Source organism: Geotrypetes seraphini, chromosome 16, assembly GCF_902459505.1.
Source record: "Geotrypetes seraphini chromosome 16, aGeoSer1.1, whole genome shotgun sequence".
NCBI classification, from domain to species: Eukaryota; Metazoa; Chordata; class Amphibia; order Gymnophiona; family Dermophiidae; genus Geotrypetes; species Geotrypetes seraphini.
In genome coordinates, this window is record NC_047099.1 from 52,913,141 (window position 1) to 52,934,849 (window position 21,709).

Consider the following 21,709-nt stretch of genomic DNA (forward strand, 5'->3'; position numbering starts at 1 on the left):
TACAAGCCACTCAACACACCATCTCTTTCCTCCATCTCCTGGGATTCGAGATCAACTACCCCAAGTCGCATCTGCTTCCCACACAGCGACTTCAGTTCATTGGAGCAGTTCTCGACACCACTCTGATGAGGGCGTTTCTTCCCTCCGACCGCCAACGGACCCTGCTCCATCTCTGCCGTCAGGTGCTCCTTTGTCGCTCTATTCCTGCTCGGCATATGATGATCCTCCTGGGTCACATGGCCTCGACGGTCCATGTGCTTCCTCTGGTACGACTCCACCTCCGGACACTTCAATGGACTCTGGCCAACCAATGGTCACAGACCACGGATCCTCTTTCTCATCCCGTCTCTTCAGCAATCTCTTCAATGGTGGTTGAACTCCTCAAATCTTTCCAGGGGTCTCCTCTTTCATCTGCCCCCTCACTCGAGGATCATCACCACGGATGCCTCCCCCTATGTGTGGGGAGCTCACCTGGGAGATCTGCGCACCCAGGGTCTCTGGACTCCTCAAGAGCGTCTACATCACATCAATTTCCTGGAACTGAGAGCCATGTTCTATGCTCTCAAGGCCTTCCAGCACCTTCTCTACCCTCAGGTTCTTCTCCTGTGCACAGACAACCAAGTCGCCATGTATTACATAAACAAGCAAGGCGGCACCGGATCTCCCCTCCTCTGTCAGGAGGCCATCCGCATCTGGACCTGGGCCACGGCCCGCAGTCTCTTCCTCAAGGCTGTCTATATCTAGGGCGAACAGAACTCCCTGGCCGACAATCTCAGCCGCATCCTTCAACCTCACGAGTGGACCTTGGATCCTCCCACACTCCACTCCATCTTCACTCTCTGGGGCACTCCTCAGGTGGACCTCTTTGCAGCTCCTCACAACCATCAGCTGCCCCAGTTCTGCTCCAGACTCTCCTCTCTTCATCGTCTGGCCCCAGATGCATTCCTGCTCGACTGGACGGATCGGTTCCTCTATGCCTTTCCTCCACTGCCTCTGATGTTGCGGACGTTATTCAAACTCCGCAGGGACAGAGCCACCATGATTCTCATCGCTCCTCGGTGGCCTCGCCAACACTGGTTCTCCCTCCTGATCCAGCTCAGCTCCAGGGAGCCCATTCCTCTTCCTGTGTTTCCTACTCTACTTACACAGCAGCATCAGTCTCTACTACATCCCAACCTGTCCTCGCTCCACCTGACAGCTTGGTTTCTCTCGGGCTGACCTCTCCAGAGAATCTGTCTCAGCCTGTCCGTCGCATTTTGCATGCCTCCAGGAAACCGGCCACCCTCCAATGTTACCATCAGAAGTGGAACAGGTTCTCCTCTTGGTGTCTCCTGCATCATCCGATCCCACCTCATTAGCGGTGGAAACTGTACTGGACTATTTGCTCTCTCTGTCCGAGGCTGGCCTCAAGTCTACCTCAATCAGAGTCCACCTCAGTGCCATCACTGCGTTTCATGAGCCTATCCTCGGAAAACCTCTCACGGCTCATCCACTGGTTTCCCGGTTCATGAGAGGCCTCTTCAATGTCAAACCACCTCTGAAGCCTCCTCCTGTCGTCTGGGACCTGAATGTGGTTTTATCAGCCCTCATGAAACCCCCTTTTGAGCCTCTTGCCACAACTTCGCTCAAACTTCTAACATGGAAGGTGCTTTTCCTCATTGCCATCACCTCTGCCAGGAGGGTTAGTGAAATGCATGCACTGGTCGCCGATCCACCGTTCACTGTTTTTCACCATGATAAGGTGGTTCTGCGTACCCATCCTAAATTCCTTCCCAAGGTGGTCTCGGCTTTTCACCTCAACCAGTCCATTGTGTTGCCTGTCTTTTCCCCTAAACCCCATTATCATCCTGGGGAACAGGCGTTGCACACGCTGGATTGTAAGCGTGCCCTTGCATACTACCTTGATCGTACCAGGGCTCACCGCTCGTCCCCTCAGCTCTTTCTGACCTTCGATCCTAACCGTCTGGGTCATCCTGTCTCTAAACGGACGCTTTCCAACTGGCTTGCTGCCTGTATTGCGTTCTGTTATGCTCGGGCCGGTCTTTCACTGGAAGGTGCTGTCACGGTCCACAGGGTCCGAGCTATGGCTGCTTCTGTGGCTTTCCTCCGTTCCACGCCCATCGAGGAAATCTGCAAGGCTGCCTCTTGGTCCTCAGTTCACACGTTCACTACTCACTACTGTCTGGATACTTTCTCCAGACGGGATGGTCACTTCGGCCAATCTGTGTTACAAAATTTATTCTCCTAATGGCCAACCATCCCTCCTCCCTCTCTGTTAGCTTGGAGGTCACCCATGCGTAAAGAATATGCTGCCTGCTTGTCCTGGGATAAAGCACAGTTACTTACCGTAACAGGTGTTATCCAGGGACAGCAGGCAGATATTCTTACGTCCCACCCTCCTCCCCGGGTTGGCTTCTTAGCTGACTTATCTTAACTGGGGACCACGCACTCCTCCGTCGGGCGGGAAGGCACTCGCGCATGCGCGGTGCGGCCAACTAGAACTTTCTAGTTAAAAAGGTCCATACCGGTGCTCCGTCGGTGACGTCACCCATGTGTAAAGAATATCTGCCTGCTGTCCCTGGATAACACCTGTTACGGTAAGTAACTGTGCTTTTTGGCTTCTCCAGAACCGGTATAGGTCTCCACCCTGTCAATTGTCGTGATGTTCTTGTGGCTGTTGCGCATGCACTTTTTGTTTTTTCTTTTTTTCCATTCTTTATTCATTTTATCATCTTACAACAAGTGCACAATATTACATCATTAAATATTTTGACATCACTTGAATTTCTTACTAATGTTATCATAAATACATAAATTAAACCCTCCCCACCCACCCTTCCCTTAAAATATTACAATCAAATATCATATAAATATTATAAACTTATTAAATGATTAACCTTTAAAATGAAATTTATACCATCCCCCACCCCCTTATGTATAAATATACTATCAGTGAAAAATGTCTAATCATTACAATAATTTGCCAATGACCCCCAGATCTTTTTTAAATTGTTATAATTCCCATTCTGCAAAGCAATTTATAACTAAGATTGTTGTAATTCTTCCAGTTACTGGTGATCTGTTGCATGGCAATTCCTGTCATTATCAGTAAAAGTTTATTACTTGATGATATTTGACTCTTTGTTCTCATTAACATACCAAACAGAATAGTTTCATATGATAGAGCTACATGGTTTTCCAATAAACAATTTACTTGAGACCAAATTGATTTCCAAAAAGCCATGATAAAGGGACAGTAAAATATTAAATGATCTAAGATCCCTGCTTCCAGATTACAGTGCCAGCATCTATTGGACTTAGAGCTATCCAACTTTTGTAAACGAACAGGAGTCCATAATGCTCTATGTAACAAAAATAACCAAGTTTGTTTCATAGATGCAGACACTGTACATCTCATTCTCCAAGACCAAATTCGTGGCCATTGAGATGCAGAAATTTGATACTTAATCTCAATGCTCCAAATGTCTCTAAGACCATTTTTTGGTTTTTTTATTCATAAATCCAGATATCAATATATATGAATGAAAAATAATAAAAGGGTGGGGGGAGGGAGAGGGGATAAAAATATATTTAGAATATGATGTATTAGATACAAAAATAATATTGTGTATTTATCAATTGTAATTTAATATTTTGTACATTTTATGTAAAATTTGAAAAGTAAAAATATATTAAAGTAATAAAAGGGTGGGGGAAGGGTGAGGGGGAAAAACAAATTTAGATATATAATGTATTAGATATAAAAGTGATACTATGTATTTATCAATTGTATTTTAATATTTTGTACACTTTATGTAAAATTTGAAAATAAAAAATAATGGGACAGATATCAATTTATACCACTGAGCGGCTTGGTGTCCCAAGAAATCCGCCTAAAAGCATAAGAACTCCAGAGTATACTGATTATTAAGACTTTCCATTCAGGGATCCCCTCCTGAATAGCCTGAATAACTTTGTTTTTTTCTGTGGGTTCTAGTATTTTTCTATGGCCAGGAAAAATTGAAGAACAGCGGCTGTGGCTCGGCTAGCTTAGCCGGCGAGCTGTGGGGACCTTTGCTTTCTGAGATCTCTCCTTTGCATTATCCAACATCATTTGGATATGTTCGTTATTATTCCTGTTCGGAGTATTTATTTCTGTTGCAATTTATTAATTTTGCTTGGCTATTCGGCTGACTGACAGGAATAGGGGAAGGTACCTATTATGTACTATTCCACAGTTTTGTTTTCAGTTTCCACCTGCTAGTCATGATGAGATATATACCCACTTGTAAGATTAACCTATACCGGTCTGGAGAAGCTAAAAGAAAGTAAATTAGCAGGTAAGAACCTAATTTCTTCTTTGTTGTCTTCTGAGAAGAGAAGGGGAGAGCTGCGACTGAACAGGAGCAGGTCAAGAAAAAACTTACCAGGGGGGGGTGGGGGGGGGCTTGAGGACTAGGGCATCTGCACATGCTCAGTAAGCTTTAAAGCTTACTATAGTTAGGGAAGGGCACCTCACAGTCAGAGTTCACCAACAAGTGTGCCTGCATAGCCCCTGCTTGTCTCCGGGGAAAATTAATAATAGTAATATTATATATACATTTGACAGTTTATTAAGACTGTTTAAAATATAGGGCAGAGTTCATGCAAACTCATGACTGAAGAATATTCCTTCTATAATGCCACATTTCATCTTACAACCTGAGTTTCTTAACACTGTGTGGTATAAAGGTAGATGCCTAAATTTTCAACTGGGTAGAAACATATTTTTCTCATGCTTAATGCCTGTTTTCTATCTGTTTTTCAGATAAAGGAGGAGATACTGAAAAAGAGTCCAAAGCTGTAAGTAACTGCTAGCTAAATTATTGAAATTCTCTTATGTTCAGTTTAGCTGAACTGCATTCTTAGGTCTTTAGAATGTCCCTACTATTTTGGTTGAGCACCACCTATGCCCAACATTTTAATCGTTCCATTGTATCTTTGAGGATAATCAGTCTGAAAGCTGGTTCATGATTGATTAGGCTAGGGTCTTTCCTAATCTTTTTTCACTACCAGCAGATGGAGAAAAAGCAAACAATTGTGATCCTCCACTCTATATAAAGCACTGTTTCTTCAGTTTTTCTGTCTCCATCATAGAGAGCTTCGCGGGGACAGAAATCCCACCCATCCCCGCAATGAATCCCCTCCGTCCCTGCCCATCCCTATAAACTTCAGAAATAATTATTTCATTTAATTATGCTACTGAATTAAAGGCTCTGGTAGAGACCCATTTACAAATGACAATTTTTTTATTTTATTCATTTGTTGTTTTTTTTTCCCCAAATTCTTTTCATTTTCTCATCTTATATCAAGTACACAATATTACATCATTTGAAACTTTTACACATCTCTTGAAATTCGTTCAATTGTAATTTTACATACATAAATTTATTCTCTCCCCACCCACCCAGCAGCAGTTTTTTTTTTAAAAATCTGTCATATCGAAATCCACAGAGTCACTAAAACACAACCTTACAAAATCACATAGAACAAAACAATGCAACCACTCAGCTGCATGCCCGATGGCACACTGATTCACAAAGCATACTGCTAGATACCTCTAGCGGCGGAAGGACATACTATTTCCAGTTCACATGCACTGTTCACATTCCCCAAACTTTGGTAACACCTCGTATTGGTACTAGATCTCAATGTGTCACATTTGTATTAAAAACCATACACTGCCATGATCAATAAAAGTAAATGGGAATATGAAGTTTTACAAGCTCTTTTGAAAACAAAAGGTAAATATAATGAATTAACTTCAAAAATGATAAGAAAAGATTTGTTTTCCAAACAAACAGTGTATTATGGAAATTCTAATAAGGCGGGAAAATTATTGGCAAATTATCTTAAGGCAAAAAAAAGGAGAACTAATATTAATGGAATAAAAGATGATAATGGTATAATAACAAATCAAACAAATATAATTTTAAAACAATTTTTAAATTTTTATAAGGATCTATATTCTTCCGAACCTTATTTGGAGAAACAAAAAGATGGAAAAAAATTTTTAGATTTAATTAATGGACCTAAGATTCCTGATCATATAAAACGAAGTTTAGAAGAACCTATATCATTAAAAGAATTAGAAACAGCATTGAGATCTCTTAGAGTTGGATCCGCTCCAGGTGGTGATGGTTATACAGTAGAATTTTATAAAACATTTCAAAATATCCTCTCCACACATTTATTAAAATTATATCAGACACAACTTAAAAAAGGAAATATAAAAGGTACTATGGCTGAATCAATAATAATTGTTTTGCCTAAGCCAAATAAAGATCCTACTTTGGTTTCGAACTACAGGCCTATATCTTTGATAAATGTTGATAATAAACTTTTAGCGAAAATTTTGGCTTTGAGATTAGCCAAAGCTCTCCCACATATTATAGATATGCATCAAACGGGTTTCGTTGCTAAAAGACATTCCTCCAATAACTCTAGACTATTATTTCACATGCTAAACTTATCAAAAAAAATGGAGGAACCTGCTTTTACAGTTTCATTAGATGCTGAAAAAGCATTTGATAGAGTAGAATGGAATTTTATGTATCAGGCTTTAGAATGGTTTGGTATAGGTTCTGGATTTATACAAATGGTAAAAACTTTGTATAGCTTCCCAATTGCAAGACTAAATATTAATAATAAGATATCTGATGGTTTTCAATTACAGAGGGGAGTTAGACAAGGCTGTCCGTTATCTCCTTTGTTATTTGATATTGTATTAGAACCCTTATTGTTAGCAATACAGCAAACAAGGGAGATACAAGGTATTCCATATTCAGATATGGAATATAAAATTTCGGCTTATGCGGATGATATTTTGCTTTATTTGAGAAACCCAGAGTCTACCTTATCTTCTTTATTGGAATTAATTGATAAGTTTGGCAAATTTTCAGGTTATAAAATTAATTGGAATAAATCTGAAATTATACCCTTGAATGTTTATTGTGTAAAAGGATTATTTGATATTTTTCCATTCATATGGAAAGAAGAAGGATTTAAATATCTAGGCATTCAAGTAAAAAAAACAATTGAAGATACTGTAAAAGAAAATGAAAAATATGTATTAAAAAAAGTTACGGAGTTATGTGAGCAATGGAACCCATTACATATTTCTTGGTGGGGAAGAGTTCAAACAATTAAAATGATGATGTTGCCTGTGGTTTGCTACCAAATGAGTATGATACCTATTTATTTTCAGGGGTCCTTTTATAAAAAGCTTAATAGAATTTTAACAAAATTTCTTTGGCTTGGTAAAACACCTAGAATAGCTTTAGTAACCTTACAAAAATCAATTAAGGAGGGAGGGGTAAATTTTCCAAATTTCTATAGGTACCATCAAGCCTATATTCTACGTCAGGGTATGTATTGGATCCTCCCAGAACTTATAGATAATGCACCAGATTGGTTATATTTGGAATGGCGCCTTATGTTTCCCCTAAATTTAGTTCATTTACCAAGTATTAATATACCTAAAAGATACAGAGAAAATAAAATAATAATGGATACTTGGAAAACATTGAGATTTATTGATAAATTAACACCCATCCCAATATATAAATCAACTAATCAATCCATATGGATAAACTCCAAGATCAAAGTAGGCGGAGCTCAAATCCTTTGGAAGAACTGGATTATTGCAGGAATTAGATCTCTAGATGATATTATTTCAGAAGGTAAACTGCTGGATTTTTCACAATTGCAACATAGATTTGGTCTTAATAAAACACAAAGTTTTAAATGGTTGCAATTGAAGCAGGCCATTCAGGTTGGGTTCCCTGAATGGAAATCATTAAACAATCAATATAGTTTAAAGTTCTTATGCTTTAAAGCAGACTTCCTAGGACATCAAGCCGCAATGTGGTATAAATTAATATCTGGATATTTGAATAAAAAACCAAAAAATGGTCTAAGAGACATTTGGAGCATTGAGATTGGACATCAAATTAATGCATCTCAATGGCCACTAATTTGGTCTTGGAGAATGGGATGTACAGTGTCAGCGTCTATGAGACAAACATGGTTCTTTTTATTACATAGAGCTTTTTGGACCCCTACTCGTTTACAAAAACTAGACAGTTCTAAGTCTAATAGATGCTGGCACTGTAATCTAGAACCAGGGACATTAGATCATTTATTATATCATTGTCCTTATATTAAAATATTTTGGAATTCAATTTGGCCACAAATTAATAAATTAATGGAAAATCATATTGCAATATCATATGATACAATTTTATTTGGAACAATGATGAGAAAAAAAAGTCAAATTTCACCAGAAAATAATAAACTTTTATTAATTATGACAGGGGTTGCCATTCAACATATAACTAACAATTGGAAAAATTACAACAACCTAAACTACACATTTTGGTGGAATACAATATGCCATGTTTTTAAAATGGAAAGAACAATAGCAATACAAAAGGGGACATATAATAAATTTATAAAAATATGGGGGCCATTGACAAAATACTGTAATGATTAAATAATAGAATACTTTTTCTTCTTTTCTTCTTTTAGAGATTTTTTTTTTTTTTTTATGACACACATATAGGGGGGGTAAGGAAAACAATTTATATATAATATATTATAATATATGATACAAAATGTAACAAATGATTAAAAAATAATAGAAGGGTGGGGGGAGGGAAAATGAATAAAATTTATCCAGAATATATTGTATTAGATATAAATATGTTATTGAATAATTATCAATTCTATTCTAATATGTTGTATACTTTTATAAAATTTGAAAATATTATATTAAAGCAATAAAAGGGTGGGGGGAGGGTGAAGGGGAAAATTAAATTCAGACATACATTGTGTTAGATATAAAAGTGATACCATGCATTTATCAAATGTATTTTATTATTATGTACACTTTTTGTAAAATTTGAAAATAAAAATATAATGGGAAAAAAAAAAATAAAAGTTTTATTACCAGTAATTGGAAAAATTACAGTAGACTAAATTATACCTTCTGGTGGAATTCGTTATGCCACATTTATAAAATGGAAAGAGTAATTGCCATACAAAAAGGGAGTTATAATAATTTTAAAAAGATTTGGGGGCCATTGACAAGTTATTGCAATGATTAGACACCATTATTCATTGAAGGTACACTTGCGCATGGGGGGAGGGGAGAAGGTATAAAGTTATATTAAGGTTTGATCAATTGATAATATTTATATATGAAATTTTTGATTGACATGTTTATGGGAGGGGGGAGGGTATAAATGTGTTTTTAAGAAGATGTTAAAGAAATACAAGAGATGTTTATAGGGTTTAAATTATATAATATTGTGTTCTTGATGTTAGATGGAAAAATGAATAAAGAATTTGAAAAAAAAAAAAACCATACACTGCCAAGGATAACTAGGTAAATTGTAACCTGGAAACTCTTAATTGTTTGTACTAGATCCCTAGTTTGTATTAAGTTAGGATAGAACCTTGTATAGTGAACTTGTTCTGTATGTCAAATTGTAACCTGTCAATTATATAATATGTATGTTTAACCTGTAAGCTGTTCTAGCTATTTGGGGACAACGGGGGATAGAAAACGAATGAATAAATAAATAGCTGACTAAAAATGATAAACCTAAACCCAAATTCCAAGAAGCCACACCTATGTAATACAACACCAAAGAAATAGAATGGTTCATTACCGTCTAAACTGTGCAAAATATGAAGAACATACATGTCAGGGAAGGTTTTGAGTAGAGTGCAATTAGGGCAACTGCCCCCTGGCTAGTAAAAGCCTTAAACCTGCTAGAATCTAAAGAAGGCATGGGCTAGTAATGGTCTTGGGGGGGGGGGGGGGGTTATTGCCCCTCCCAAATTTCTGCCCTGGGCCATACCCATGTCTAACATCAGCACTGGCAGGATAAACAGGTGTAGTAAAATGTTTTGTTCCCACACTGGTTGCTGCAGATTAACTGGGAAATGGGTGTTATGTCATTCTTTAAGTGACACCCAACCCAGCAAGTCACCTCAGGAGTACCCAGAATCTAGAAATCAGTTCTTGGATCAAATTCATTTGATATATCTGAGGAAGTTTTTGCAAGGCCTCTTGTGGAGTCCTCACTATAATGCTTTGTAAAAGATATAGGCTAGATGATCATGCCAGGAAGGATGCTACCTGTGGGACAGGGTTGGATAGAGCATACTTTGCTACATCCCTTTCAAATGGACTGGGTTGCTGGACAAAAGGAAGGAAAAATTTGGTCCTGCCTATTGGCTGACTTTCCTTAAGTACTATCAACCCAGAGTCCTGCCCGTTTTGTTGTTTTTGAACATTATCCCAGGACAAGCAGGCAGCATATTCTTAACTGATGGGCGACGGTACGGACAATTTTAGAGTGATTGCACTCTAAGAACTTAGAAAGTTCTAGTTAAGCCGCACTGCGCATGCGCGAGTGCCTTCCCGCCCGACGGAGGCGCACGGTCCCCAGTTTCTTAGTTTCTGCGGAGCTAAGAAGATGTGTTTTTTTCAACGGCTATTGATTTTTCCTTGCCTTCCCGCGCTCGCGTTTTGTTCTTGGAAGTTTTTCTTCCTATTTTTCTTTCTTTCGTTTTTTTCCTTTAAAAAATTTAAAAAAAAACCCTTTTTTTCGGGTTCGCCCCAGCGGGGCCTTCGATTTAGCAGAGGCCGTCTTTAGCTTCATGCCCCCTCAGCCAGGATTTAAAAAGTGCCAACGGTGCGCGTGCCCCATCTCGTTGACCGACCCGCACAATTGGTGTCTCCAGTGCCTGGGTCCAGATCATAGGGCTTCCACCTGCACCCGTTATGCTACTCTTAAAAAGCGCACCTTGAAAAATCGACAGATGCAGCAAAAACTTATGTTCGGTGCCGCGATGGCTGATCCTCGGCATCCACACTGTCGGCGGCTTCTAAACCGGCACCCACTTCGTCGACGCCGCATGACATCGCTCTGGCGTTGCACCCTTTAGGTAAGCTGGCTAAGAAGCCTCCCTCCCTGGAGCGCCCTCCGGTCACTGTGGCAGAGAGTCCAGTCCTGCCGACCTCGAGGCGCCCCCGTAAACGCCTCGCCCCTATAGAGGTGAGTGCATCCTCCTCGGCCTCCTCATCCTCTGGGCGTTGAGCAGCACCGCAGGTACCGCAGAAAAAGAAAGCGATATCTGTGCCTTCCTTAAAACATAGAAACATAGAAGATGACGGCAGTTAAGGGCCATAGCCCATCAGGTCTGCCCACTCTACTGACCTACCCCCAAGTCTACTATCCTAGGGATCCCACTCCTGGTGACAGGTTCCCTTGGCTTAACCCTCTAAGGGATCCCACATGGGCATCCCATTTGCTCTTAAATTCTTGCACACTTCGATCACCTGCACCAGGAGCTCGTTCCAAGGATCAACCACTCTCTTGGTGAAGAAATATTTCCTTAGACTGTATTGCGGCTGTCCTGCAAGTCCAACTTAAAGAGCAATTACAGCAGCTCCTTCCTGCTCTGTTGGCACCGAACCTTCCAGTCCCGGTCCGGTCTGAGCCACCGGTACCGGCCGTGGAGCAGCCTCTATTGTCAGCTTCCACTCTATCGGTACCGGTCCATTCTGCCTCTTCGGTCTTCATGCCAGTCTTTGTCTGCGGAGCCGAGAGGCCTCCATCGTGCTGTTCAAACGACCGAACCCTCACTGCTATCTGATCACTCCCGGCACCGGCAACCTATTACTTCCCCGGGTACCACTTCTGTGCGATCCGGGAAGTCGGTACGCAAAACCCGGCATACTGAACCTTCGACCTCGGACTCCCGGGGTTGCAGTTCTCAAGTACGGGACCCTGATCTGTGGGATCATTCTGAAGAGCATTTGCTGTCTGAGGATGAGGTTTCTTCAGCTGAAGAAGACCCCTATCTGCGGGAACCTTCTTCTAAACCTGAACATTTCTCCTGTACATCTTTTTTAAAAGAGATGTGTGAGTCTCTTTCTATTCCTTTGGAGGCTGAATCTAAAAAGTCTAAGGCATTTCTTGAAGCCTTAGACTTTGATCACCCTCCCAAGGAATTTCTCAAATTGTCCCTACATGATATTTTACAGGAGACTTTCTATAAAAACTTGGAGACACCTTTGACCATCCCTGGTACCCCTCGCAAATTAGACACTTTATACAAGGTGATTCCTATTCTAGGCATTGACAGGCCACAACTCCCGCATGAGTCCTTGCTTGTGGAATCCACTCTAAAAAAGACTGCGGGCTCTAGTGTCTATGCCTCGGTCCCTCCTGGCAGAGAGGGTAAAGCCATGGATAAGTTTGGCAAGCGTCTATCAAAATGCTATGCTAGTCAATCGCTCAGGTAATTATGCCTTTCGTTTCTCTTTCTACCTGAAGCATCTTATCCAACAACTTTCTTCCTTTGAGAAATATCTCCCCGATTGAAAGCTTACCTTATTTCACTAATACACTTCTAGTTTGTTACAGCTTCGCAAGTTCATGGTACGTTCGATCTATGACACCTTCGAACTCACTTCTAGGGCTACGGCAATGGCTGTTGCTATGATGTCAACCACCAGGACCGCCTTGCCAATGCTCCGTGCTTAAGTGACGAGTTTGGTGACTCTCTGGATTCTACCACTCAAAAGCTGTTTGCCCATGAGACTCGGTGGGATACACTGCTGAAGAACAAGAAGAAGCCTCCACCTTCTCGTCCTTTTCGCCAGCAGTCCTCCTACCAACGTCGCTACTCTGCTCATCCTCTTCCTCCTGCTCAGCAGCAACCTTGGCGTCAACAGCAACTCCCAACAACCTCGGGCTCAACAACAGCAATCAGTAAAACCACCTGCACAACCTAAGCCCACTCAACCCTTTTGACTTTCTTCTCCAGGACATAGCCAGTCTTCCTCCGTCCTCTCTTCTGCCCCAACCTATTGGAAGACTTCTCTCCATTTTCCTCAGCCGTTGGGAACTCATCACTTCAGATCAGTGGGTTCTAAATATTCGCTACGGCTATTCTCTCAATTTCCAACCTCTTCCCTCCCACAGTCCTCCAAAAGAGTCTGCTTTGAACACCTCTCAGTTATCTCTACTTCTTCGGGAGGTTCGATCCCTTCTTCTGAACACCATAGAAGAAGTTCCTCTAGATCAGGAATTTTACTCCCGTTATTTTCTAGTCCCCAAAAAAACCGGAGACCTCAGACCCATATTAGATCTCAGGGATCTCAACAAATGTTTGGTCAAAGAGAAGTTCAAAATGCTCTCTCTAGCCACACTGTATCCTCTTCTCTCTCAGGACGACTGGCTATGCTCCCTCGATGTAAAAGAAGCCTACACTCACATACCGATCAATCTGACCTCCAGACAGTACCTCCTGTTCATTATCAATCACTGCCATTACCAGTATAAGGTGTTACCCTTCGGTCTCGCCTCCTCTCCCAGGGTATTCACAAAATGTCTCATTGTGGTAGCCGCTTTTCTATGGTCTCACCATCTCCAGGTCTTCCCTTACCTGGACGACTGGTTAATCAAGGCTCCTTCAGCTCAGGAAGTGGCTCTGGCTACCAACCAGACCATCCTATTTCTCCAAATTCTGGGGTTCGAAATCAACCTGCCTAAGTCTCATCTCATTCCTACTCAACGACTCCAATTCATTGGAGCAATCCTGGACACTGTTCTCATGAGGGCGTTTCTTCCATCCAACCGCCTTCAGACCCTTCTTCATCTCTTGTCAGCAGGTGCTCCCACAGCTTTCTATCTCTGCGAAGCAAATGATGATTCTCTTGGGTCACATGGCCTCGACAGTTCATGTCACCCCCTTCACTCGTCTTCACCTGCGTACCCCTCAATGGACCCTAGCTACCCAATGGTCCCAGGCGACGGATCCTTGTTCGCGACACATATCTTTGACATCGTCTCTTCGACAGTCTCTGCAATGGTGGTTGAAATCTTCAAATCTCTCCAGAGGTCTTCTTTCTGGTCATCACCACAGACGCGTCCCCATACGCCTGGGGAACTCACTTGAACGATCTTCAAACTCAGGGTCTTTGGACTTGCCCAGGAAAAGAAACACCATATCAATTTCCTGGAACTTAGAGCGATGTTTTATGCCCTCAAGACTTTTCAGCATCTTCTCTTTCCTCAAGTACTCCTTTGCACAGACAATCAAGTTGCAATGAACTACATCAACAAACAGGGTGGCACGGGCTCTCGCCTGTTATGTCAGGAGGCTCAAAAGATTTGGTCTTGGGCGACAGCTCGCCAGTTATTTCTGAGAGCCGTCTACATTCAGGGAGAGCAGAATTCCTTAGCAAACAAGCTCAGCACAATTCTCCAACCTCACGAATGGACTCTCGATCACTTGACTCTTCAGACCATTTTCACTCAATGGGGCACTCCTCAGGTAGACTTTTTGCTGCTCCTCAAAATCAACTGCCCCGATTTTGTTCCACCTTATCGTCTGGCTCCAGATGCATTTCTCCTGGATTGGACCAATCTATTCCTTTATGCCTTTCCCCCTCTACCTCTCATGTTAAGAACCTTATTCAAGCTCAAGAGGGAAAAAGCCACCATGATTCTCATCGCTCCATGGTGGCCCAGGCAACATTGGTTCTCCCTTCTTCAACTCAGTTCCAGGGAGCCCATACTTCATCTAGTGTTTCCTTCTCTGCTTACTCAGCATCAGCAGTCCCTTCTACATCCCAACTTACAGTCTCTGCACCTGACAGCTTGGTATCTCTCGGGCTGAGTTTGTCTCACTCTCTTCTTTCTCAGCCTGTCCGTTCTATTCTTGATGCTTCCAGGAAGCCGGCCACTCTTCAATGTTACCAACAGAAGTGGACCAGGTTTTCTTCCTGGTGCTCTCGACATCATCATGATCCAACTTCACTAGCAGTAGAACTTGTGTTGGATTATCTTCTTTCTTTGTCTAACTCTGGTCTCAAGTCTACTTCTATCAGAGTCCACCTCAGTGCCATTACTGCTTTTCATGAGCCAGTTCACGGAAAACCTCTCACCGCTCATCCTTTAGTTTCCAGATTCATGTGGGGGCTTTTCAATGTGAAACCACCTCTCAAGCCCCCACCTGTTGTCTGGGATCTTAATGTGGTTCTTTCCGCCTTAATGAAGCCTCCGTTCGAACCATTGGCCAAAGCTCATCTAAAATTTCTCAAAATTTCCCCCCACCCCCCTATGTATAAATATACTATCAGTGAAAAATGTCTAATCATTACAATAATTTGCCAATGGTACCAAGATCTTTTTAAAATTTTTATAATTCCCATTCTGCAAAGCAATTACTCTTTCCATTTTTATAAATGTGGCACAACGAATTCCACCACAATGTATAATTAAGATTGTTAGAATTTTTCCAGTTAACTAGTGATATGTTGCATGGCAACTCCTGTCATTATAAATAAAAGTTTGTTATTGATGATATTTGATTTTGTTCTTATAAACATACTGAACAGAATAGTATCATATGATAGAGCTACATGGTTTTCTAATAAACAATTTATTTGGGACCAAATTGATTTCCAAAAAGCCATGATATAGGGTCAGTAAAATAATAAATGATCTAAGGTTTCTGCTTCCAGATTACAATGCCAACATCTATTAGACTTAGAGCTATCCAACTTTTGTAACCGAACAGGGGTCCATAATGCTCTATGTAACAAAAATAGCCAAGTTTGTCTCATAGATGCGGATATTGTACATCTCATTCTCCAAGACCAAATTTGTGGCCATTGCGATGCAGAAATTTGACGCTTAATCTCAATACTGTAACTTGGTTTTCTGCAGTAATGTACATGTCTAACCTCCCTTAATGGCTTTTTAAAATTTTTTTCTTGTTAGGAGGGGGAAGATGAAAAAGAGAAGGGAGAATCTGGTGAGTGACTTTTTCTTGAAGTCTTCAAGTACATAACTGAGCCAATTCAATTTTGAAATATGAAAACCTGTTCATCGTCCCTTCAGACCGGCACAGAACAGATGGTTTATGCTCCTCTGACTGCAGATGGAGACAGCAATGTTACTTACTGTAACAGTTGTTATCCAGGGAGAGCAGGCAGCTATTCTCACTAGTGGGTGACGTGATCCAACGGAGCCCCGATGCGGACGCCTCACAAGCAGTCTTGCTTGAAGAAACTCAAAGTTTCGAGTCGCCCGCACCGCGCATGTGTGAGTGCCTTCCCGCCCAGCGTAGGGCGCGTCTCCTCAGTTCGATAGCTAGCAGAGAAGCCAACCCAGGGGAGGTGGGTGGGACGTGAGAATAGCTGCCTGCTGTCCCTAGATAACAACTGTTACGGTAAGTAACATTGCTTTATCCCAGGATAAGCAGGCAGGTATTCTCACTAGTGGGTGACCTCCAAGTTAACCCAAATGGGATGGTGGGAGAGTTGGCAACTTAGGAGAATAAATTTTGCAATACTGTTTGGCCAAACTGTCCATCCCATTTGGAGAAAGTATCCAGACAATAATGAGAAGTGAAGGTATGAACCGAGGACCAAGTGGCAGCCTTACAAATCTCCTCAATTGGTGTCGATCTGAGGAAAGCCATAGAGGCTGCCATCGCTCTGACCTTATGGGCTGTGACTTTACTATGAAGGGGTAATCCAGCCTGGGCATAGCAGAAAGAGATACAAGCCGCCATCCAGTTGGAGATGGTACGCTTAGAGATAGGACATCCCAACTTGTTCGGATCAAAGGAGATGAAAAGTTGAGGAGCAGTTCTGTGCGGTTTGGTGCGTTCCAGATAGAAAGCCAAAGCACGCTTACAGTCCAGAGTATGCAGAGCTAATTCTCCAGAATGAGACTTTGGAAAAAACACTGGAAGAACAATGGATTGATTGAGATGAAATTCTGAGACAATTTTAGGAAGGAATTTCGGATGAGTGCGAAGAACCACCTTGTCATGATGGAACACCGTAAAGGGTGGATCAGCAACCAAGGCTTGGAGCTCACCGACTCGGCGAGCAGAAGTGAAGCCAATGAGAAACACTACTTTCCAAGTGAGATACTTCAGATGAGCCTTGTCCATTGGCTCAAACGGAGCCTTCATAAGTTGAGAGAGAACAACATTGAGGTCCCAAACCACTGGAGACGGTTTGAGAGGAGAATTGACATGGAAAAGTCCTTTCATAAATCTGGAAACCACAGGATGAGCAGAGAGAGGTTTCCCTTGCAGAGGCTGATGGAAAGGCTGTGTGATGTGAAGGTTGCAAAAGCATTTTTTTATCAGGGAGTTGAGGTGGTCGTTGAAGGATAGTGAGGAGTCTATGGTGATGCCCAGAACTTTGCTAGAGAACTCCAACTGTAGAGAGGAGCCTGTGGACAATGGGATGGAGGTAGGTAGTTGGTCAAGTTTAGGGCCGAGCCAAAGTAGTTTCGTTTTGGACTCATTCAGTTTCATTTGTACAGTGAGGGCCCAGGATTGAAGGTTGGTTATGCATGAGGAGATGTTTGCTGCGAGATTGGTGAGGTTCGCGTCGGTCTCGAGGAGGACCAGGATATCGTCGGCGTAAGTGTAAAGTAGTTCTAGGGGGAATAGGTGGAGGAGATTCAGGGAGGACATATAAATGTTGAAGAGGATAGGAGATAGGGGGGAACCTTGTGGGACTCCACATGTCGGTTTCCATGGGGAGGATGAGGTGCCATTCTTGGTAACGGTGTAAGAGCGAGAACATAAGAAGTTCGAGAACCAGTCAAGGACTGTGGAGCTAATGCCTATCTCGGAGAGTTGGAAGATTAGAATGTCATGATGGACAACGTCAAAGGCTGCAGAGAGGTCGAATTGAAGGAGAACGGCGAATTTTTTGTGAGAGTGAAGTTGTTGAATCTTCGAGATTAGGGAGGCCAGGAGGGATTCAGTACTGAAGTTGGGTCTGAAGCCGTATTGATAGGGTAGGAGAATAGAGAATCTTTCCAGGTAGGATGAGAGTTGGGAGGAGACGATGGACTCTTAGCAGTTTGGTTAGGAGAGGAATGTTTGCTATTGGGCGATAATTGGATGGAATGGAGGGATCTAGGTCAGCTTTTTTCAGTAGGGGGGTCAATGCAATGTGTCCCATTTCTGGGGAGAAGAGGCCTGATAATAGGGCAGAATTTATGAGTTTGGTGAGAGATGAGATGGCCTGTGCGGGTATTTTCTCAAATAGATAGGATGGGAATGGGTCCATGGTGCAGTTACAGGATTTCAGTTTCAGGCAGAGCTTAAGGACCTGCAATTCAGATACTTGCTCAAAGGCAGTCCAGGATCTGTTGACTGGGACAGGGGTGGAGATATTTAGAGTAGGATTGGGGGTGGCGGACACCAGAGAGTTGTAGGAGACTGCGGGTGGGAAGGAGCTTCTTAAGGAGGTGACCTTTCCATTGAAGAAGTTTGCTAGTACATCGGCTGATGGGGAGGAGGGAAGTATGGAAGGGTTGTTATTAGGAGTTAAGGAGCGCCAGATGTTGAACAGCATACTATTCTGGTTGTTTGATCTGGAGATCTTGTCACCATAGAAGTTTTTCCAGCCTTCCACGTCTGCTGCTCCGAGCCTCATCAAACCTGCTTCGTTTGTACCGGCACTGCCTTAGACGCCGGCTGCGGTGCCTTCCTCTGTCTCTTCAGGTCAGATAGCGCAGCAGCCCATTCCCCCGGTAGTACTCAAAGTGCCCAAGACTTCTAAGTCCAAGCACTCTCACACTGCCTCAAGGGAGCACGAAGCCCATGCAGGTCCCGTTGGTGACGCGGATCCATCCTTGCCTGCTTCGTTCCAGACCTTACTTGAGAAACAATTCATTCAGCTCTTTACCACAATGGGGCCGAAGCTTCTCTCTCAACTCCAGCCTGGCCATGCGGAGGTCTCCCGTGAGGTTGAGCCGCCTCCTATGCCTCAGCCATACACACACTCTCTACAGGGTGCAGAGTCTCTGCGAGTGTCTGGTCTGGCATCGATGCATGCATCGCAAGGAGCTGAGTCTTGCCCAAGTCCCAAGAAATCCGCCTGAAAGCATAAGAATTCCAGACTATATTGATTAAGATTTTTCCATTCAGGGAGCCCCTCCTGAATAGCCTACTTCAGTTGCAGCCATTTAAAGCTTTGTGATTTATTAAGACCAAATTTATGTTGCAACTGTGAAAAATCAAGCAGTTTACCATTTGAAATAACATCATCTAAAATCTGTATACCAGCAATAATCCAATGCTTCCATACGACTTTAAATCCGCCAATTTGAATCTTGGAGTTTACCTATAAAGATTGATTTGTTGATTTATTTATTGGCTTTTATTTTTTACTCTTGGTTGATTTGGTCTGAGTGGGTTTGGCAATAGCATACTTTTTCCCCCCCAATTCTTTATTATTTTCAAAACTTACAGTAAGTGTAACAAATCCAGCATACTTGAATGTCCTTGCCTGCAACACTTCTTATATTGGTGATGTCATCAGAATCTGCATTTGCTAGTAAGAGGACAGCTCATAGGTCTTGGCTGATGTAGCAAGACTCAAGGAGAGGAACTTCAGTTTTAATAAATTCAAGGTAGCCTTGCACTTTTTTGTTTCAGATTTGATTTGTATGCTGACTCTACTTAACTCTTTCCAGGTTCTGCTTTAACTATGGAAGAAGAGATCACACAGATCAAAAAGAAGCTGCAGGCGGGTAAAAAGACACAGGATCGGCAGAAGAAGAAGCAACGGGACCGTATGGTGGAAAGGTATGATCACTATTTTCAAGTCATTCTCCAGTCTCTGCCAGATGAGTACAGTACCACCCGCCAGGCTGGTAAATTTCTGAATGTAGGTGTTTGCATCCAGGTAATAGTTCATCTGTCGTCTACACCTGATTATCCTGGCAGTTTTGTATTCTGTGTTTTGTTAATCTGCCACTGAGTCTTTTTTCTTTGATCTTATAGGATGGTAATTAGCATTAATTAACTGGTTATAAGAAGTAAGATATTTAATGGCATATAACTGAAATATCCTGTCTGCTTCACATGGCACTGTGGATAGTTCAGGGGTGGGGCTGGGAGTCTCTCAGGTACCCATTAATATAGCGGTGGTGTCCAGTAGTGTTGCTTAATTTGAATCTATTCACTGACTCACTCGGATGAATCGATTCAAATCAATTTGTTTTTGAAAAAAAATCAAACTTACTGGTTTGTTGGCCCCCTTGCTAGAGACCCGTTCGGGCTTTCCCTCTGCCACCAGAGTCTTTGCTTCTGATGTAACTTCCGGTTTTGCAAAACCGGAAGTTACATCAGAAGCAAGGACTCCGGTGGCAGTACCACACGGGACGTGTCGAAGTGGAAGATGATATTTTCTTTCTCAAGGGACCCTCGGCCACAAGAGGGCACCCGCTCAAACTCAGGGGCGGAAAATTTCATGGCGACACCAGAAAGTATTTCTTCACAGAGAGAGTGGTTGATCATTGGAACAAGCTTCCAGTGCAGGTGATCGAGGCAGACAGCGTGCCAGACTTTAAGAATAAATGGGATACCCATGTGGGATCCCTACGAGGGTCAAGATAAGGAAATTGGGTCATTAGGGCATAGACAGGGGGTGGGTAAGCAGAGTGGGCAGACTTGATGGGCTGTAGCCCTTTTCTGCCGTCATCTTCTATGTTTCAGAGGTAAAACCCAAATGGGTCTCTGCGTGCAGATCGGCGGCAGCAAGGCGCTCTCCTTCCCAGCCGGAAGTATTTCTCCTCTCCTCCCTGGCCAGGCAAAAGCGGTGATAGTGAATGCAATTCATTACCCTGCCACTATCCCGGGCGTCCTCTCTCCATTCGGCTGCCCAAGCAGAAACAGGAAGTTTTCATTGAGGGTGGGCCACAGTGGAGAGAAGATGCAAGGAATGGTGGCAGGAGTGAATCGCTAAATAACTACCGTCACTGGCAACGTTGTAATGCCAAAATAAAGGTAGATGGGGGAGAAGGTATATGGAGTAGTTGGTGGACTGAGGAGAGATGGGGAGAAGATGGGTGGGAGAGATGAACTTGGTGGAGGGGGGGAGATGGACTTGGGGAGAGAGAAATGGAGTTGGTGGGCTGGAGATGGAGAGATGAATTTGGTGGAGGGGAGAAGATAAATTGTGGAGGGGGTGATCATGGAGCGAAGAGATGGGAGGGACAGAAAAAATAATGGATCTAAAAAACAGGAGAGGGAGGAAGATGGTGGATAATGGGATTTAGGGAGGGAAGGAACAGAAAGGGAGAGAAGTTGGACACAAGGAATGGTGTGGCGGGGATAGAGATACTGGATAGGAAGGTAGTTAGAAAGGGAGAGCTGGTGGGGAAGGAGGGAAAGATGCTGGATGAAAGGGTAGATGAGAAAAAGAGAGATGGTGGATCTGGGGATGGTGGGGGTCTGCAGCTACGGAAATAGAGATGATAAAAAAAGGAAAATGCCAGACCTCCAGGGTAGGGAAGGGAAATAGAAGGGGAGGACAAATGGAAGATGGATGGTTACCACGGAGAAAGAAAACGACAAATGGGCAAGAGACCCTGGCAAGCAAGTTATCAGAAGATGTTTGTTGCAGAGCCTGGGACCAACATGATTTGAAAAATGACCAAACACAAGGTAGAAAAAATTTTATTTTCTGTTTTGTGATAACAATGTGTCATAATTGAAATTTGTATCCTGAGCTAAGATTTAACAGAGAGAGGAAAAGTCTTTTTTGTTTATTTTGTTTACACCACAGCACCAGTATGGGTAGGAGAGGGCAAAGGGGGGT

General features: G+C 42.6%; 1 protein-coding gene across 1 annotated transcript in view; it reads left to right on the forward strand.

Annotated features, from left to right (window-relative positions):
• Positions 1-21,709, forward strand: part of LOC117350019 (A-kinase anchor protein 8-like) — a 72,178-nt gene that overhangs the window by 26,747 nt on the left and 23,722 nt on the right. The window contains exons 6-8 of the mRNA XM_033923890.1: positions 4,808-4,842; positions 15,849-15,882; positions 19,581-19,692. Of these exons, the coding sequence (XP_033779781.1) occupies positions 4,808-4,842; positions 15,849-15,882; positions 19,581-19,692 (181 nt within the window). The remainder of the gene's footprint in view (positions 1-4,807; positions 4,843-15,848; positions 15,883-19,580; positions 19,693-21,709) is intronic.